This window comes from Andrographis paniculata, unplaced genomic scaffold, assembly GCF_009805555.1.
Source record: "Andrographis paniculata isolate CXL003 unplaced genomic scaffold, ASM980555v1 Contig17END, whole genome shotgun sequence".
NCBI lineage: Eukaryota > Viridiplantae > Streptophyta > Magnoliopsida > Lamiales > Acanthaceae > Andrographis > Andrographis paniculata.
Window position 1 is genome coordinate 287,853 of NW_026137457.1, and position 4,368 is coordinate 292,220.

Sequence of the window (4,368 nt, forward strand, 5' to 3'; positions counted from 1 at the left end):
TTTAATTAATAAATTAGTATTTGTAATTATTATTTTTAAAAACATATATTATTAATAAATAATATCAAAAGTAATTTAAAAACATTATTAGGCGAAGCCTTAATTTTTTTTAACAATAAATTGAAATTGTTGACCAATATTGTTTGATGATTTTTATTTTTTTTTTGTTTTTAATTTTGTACTGTTTAATTGTCTTTTTTTTATTTATTTATTTATTTTTTTTTTTGTCGAAATCATATTATTAAGCTTTTATTTAAATTACGAAAGTTTAGGCTATTTAATGTGTAGGGGGGAAAAAAAAAAAAGCAATTGATCCAGAATTGTACCCTAGTCTACTTAGTGTGTATGTATTTGGTAATTATTGGGATTAATTATACCATTATTGGAACAAAACAATTAAAATAAAATAAATGATTTTTTAAAAAATAATAAATAAATAATTGGGATGTTGAGATAAACTCGTATTTTTTTTTATATAAATATTAGTGTGAACTACATAATAATAATAATAATAATAATAATAATAATAATAAACTCTAAAAAGGAATATAACACAAAGAATGTGTTCACTTTATTTTAATGTTTAAAAGACACAATTCTCTACAAAAGAAAATATAATGTCTACATCTGAAAATAAAAATCAATAAAAATATATAAATTATTATTTCATATATAAATTCATAATCATAATAAAAACATGTAAAATAATAAAATATTAAACACACACACTCAATTATCATTCAATATATGTCAATATTTATTAATTGATGAATAGCTAATAATTTAAATAATAATATGTCACTACCCTACTCTACAATAATTAGCTTCTCCAACCATTTGCAAATTTGTAATATAAAAAAATTAGGGCGTATTTGTTTTTTTGGCAATAAATAAAACTTTCAATTTACTTTGGCAATTCAAAATATTTTAAATTAATCTTTTCCAACAAAAATAAGTATTGTGTATGAGGTTTGTTGTTTTTTTTTTTATTATTATTTTTTTAATTTAAATAATAATTTAACATGACATTTCATTTAAAAAATAATATATTTTTTATAAAATTTGTTGACTACATGAATAAATTTTAAAAATAGATAAAAGAAAATAAAATAGAGTCCGAAAACAAAAAGTCAATTCTAGTTTTAATAAAGAATAATTTTAGAGGATAAATATAACATCATTTTATTTTTTATAATATTAACTGTTTTTTAAGTGTCACTATTTAGTATTTTATTTTTATACAATTCTAAAAAAACTATTACAAGATATACATAATAATAGAAATACAAAAAATATATACTCTCCCTGTCCCATTTGAAGGATGGTATTTGTTTTTTGCACGTAAATTTTTTAATATTATTATTATATTAGATTATAGTAAAAAAAATAAAAATACTCCTATTAGTATGGTATAATATAAAAATAATGACATTTGTGTAATATATTGTAAGTTGAAAATGATATTTATTATGTTAGATAGGTAGTACAATTAGTAAATTAGGAAATGATAACCTTGTTTCGGGACGGAGCAAAATAAAAAATAATAACTTTTCAATGGGACATACAGAATAATATTTTTACTATTCTCATAACTATAAACAAAAACTCCAAAACTATAAACACGATTTATTATTTGAGCTTCATTTTTTTTAAAAAAAATTAAAATAAAATATATAATTATTTTTTTCTTTTTACAAAATATAAAACTTCCCAGCTTCTTCAAACTAAAAAAACACCTCCAAACTCTTTTTGGGTGGGCCAAAAAATATCTACAGGGCAATGAATACTCTATTGAAGTAGCTCATTGATAAATAATAATAATAATAATAATATGTAAGAGTACTTTCAATAATTTTTAATTTTCTTTTTAGTATTAAAAAAAATACATAAAGACGATAAAAAATGTAATAAATTAAAAAAATGTATTGTCATTTGTATTTACACGTAAATTTATAATATACTATTTTAATTTATGTATAAATTAATTATTTTTTTAGTATTAATACGAAATGACTTGTATAATATTATAAAATAATAGTATTCTTTTAGAAAAATTATAAGTAGTACATCAAATACAAAGTTCTTGTAACAAAATATCCCAACTTTTCACTATCCAAAATTGAACAAAAATATTGAAAAGCATGGTACCCAAAACTTTCAATATGAATATATGTAAAAGTGTAAATACAATCGATCAGACATCCTTAAAATTGAAGGCACTAGAAGTGAGCCATTTTAGAAAAGGGGTAATAACCCTGACATTGTTTTGTACTGCCTCGAATCGAATCGAATAAAATGTTACGAATGTTTACTGCTTACCGGGTAACTGTGTGCCGTAGAAATCAATTTGCAAGCACCTTAAAGTTCCTCGTCGCCTTCACTCTCGATGCCTAGAAGCTTCGCCAGTTCTCCATTTTCGTATGCGTCGACAGTGTCTGCAATGCAAATCGAAAAATTCATTTGTGCTTAAGCGGTAAAATTGAATATTTAATTTGACGTTTCGTGAGAAGGGGAAAAATGTATATTTGATTTGATTTTTTTTTTTTTTTTGAAAAAATTGTTGTCGATTAAAAGTGTCAAAAATTTCAAATATGTCTATGTAAACAAATACGTACCATCAGAGCCTCCGAGATGCTTTCCGTTTATAAAAACCTGAGGTACTGTTCGCCTCCCGACAAGCTCGATCAAAGCATCCTGAATATCTCTGCCATCATCTGTAAACATGAAAGAAATACAAAATACCACAAGAATAACAATCAGATCATATACCTATTTTTCATTTGATATATTATACAAATAATCGGCTTCATTCAAAATATCACATTAAATATCTATTTGCAATTTTATATTAGCTCAAAAGCTATTTCAATTCAGATTTTTACTAATTTTCAAATCCAGATTCAAACCTTAAAAAAAAGAAAAAAAAAAAAAAAAAAAAAAACACATCTTGTACACAAGTTCTTGTGATCATAGATTTTTCTTTTTATTTTGCAAAAAGTTTACTTTCGTCCAACTGAGAAGGCAACCAAACCACATCATATTATCCAGACATTAGTGTAAATAAGCAAGCGAAAATGCAAAATCACCAAGTAAAGAATTCTTTCCAAATTAATTCAACTAAAAGAAAGGGTGTTATTGAAAGTACTATAATCCCAAATACCGACACTGCTCATGCTAAGAACGTGCCGTATATCATACAAGGAGATGAATGAAATACAAACCTCTCTCGTCAAGTTCAACGACGAATGGCTCCTGGTTCAATTCCTTGAAGACAGCTTTGGCCCTTCTGCAGTATCTGCATCAGATTCGAATAAAAGTACAGAGTGAAAAAATTATGATATGGTTGTAAGGATTTTAATTTGAATAGGAAGGGCTATATCGGCTCGGATGTAAAGATAATACTAGTAAACCGCTTCGGACAAAAAAAAAATTAGCAACAAAACTCTGGAATTATTCATATCATCGTCGAACCACTTGAGATTCAGCATAAAATGCTTAATCAAAATCATAGTTTCCAGTAACCAAATCACCATTTAAGGCATTTGAAATCGACGATATCAAGCATTAGACCGTTCAAACCAGTTTTAAACTAATCATTACACAACATTTCAGTAAATTTGAAATGCACAAAAGTAAAATGCTTCAAGAACATGAACTAAAACAAAATCCATCACAATGGTGGTAATTGAACTTCCCAAGAGCACAGAGCAAATCTATTCGAAACGCAAAGAAATCAATCCAGTAAAATCAAGTTTATTGCATTTCACAGAAAAAGAATTACTATAAGATCTTCAATTCGTAAAAACCTAATTTCATTGACTCTGTGAACTGAAATCAATCCCAAGCTCTCATTAGAACATTGATTTGTTTACAGCAAGATCTATGCATCATTAACTGCTAATGTTCGGGATTTAAACGCTGATTCTTCCAATTTATGCTTGATTCTGCACAAAATCGCAAAACCATAGAGCTCCAAAATTCCAACAGTTTATCGAATCTCATATAAAAATAAATTATGGGATGCACAAATCAAATAATCCACAACAAAAACCAGAAATGAGATCAAGCGAGAATCGATTTACGGGCAGTAGGATTTGGAGAAAATCGCGATGGTATGAGAAGAAACAGTCTTCTTCACGAAATCAGATGCGGATTTAGGCTTTGCTACGGCACCGCCGAAATTCGACCCCAGCAACAGGACCAGCACTACAACGATTGACAGTGTCTCCAAATTCCTCATTCTCGTGTGCAATCTGAAGCTGAATCCCTAATCTGATTCAAATTTGAAGTTTTACAGATCTAATAGATCACTTCGACGGTGAATGGATCAATTTTGACCTACGGCAGCAGGGACTATTTCTTTCAACT

At 26.7% G+C, this 4,368-nt stretch overlaps 1 protein-coding gene across 1 annotated transcript; it reads right to left on the reverse strand.

Moving 5' to 3' along the window:
* Nucleotides 1-2,130: 2,130 nt before the first annotated feature.
* LOC127264335 (glutaredoxin-C4) lies at nucleotides 2,131-4,368 on the reverse strand. Its single transcript, XM_051293817.1, has 4 exons — nucleotides 4,083-4,368; nucleotides 3,222-3,295; nucleotides 2,616-2,714; nucleotides 2,131-2,435 (listed from the first exon to the last, which is right to left on the reverse strand). The coding sequence occupies exons 1-4, from the start codon at nucleotides 4,238-4,240 to the stop codon at nucleotides 2,359-2,361; spliced, it is 408 nt and encodes a 135-aa protein (XP_051149774.1). The 5' UTR covers nucleotides 4,241-4,368; the 3' UTR covers nucleotides 2,131-2,358.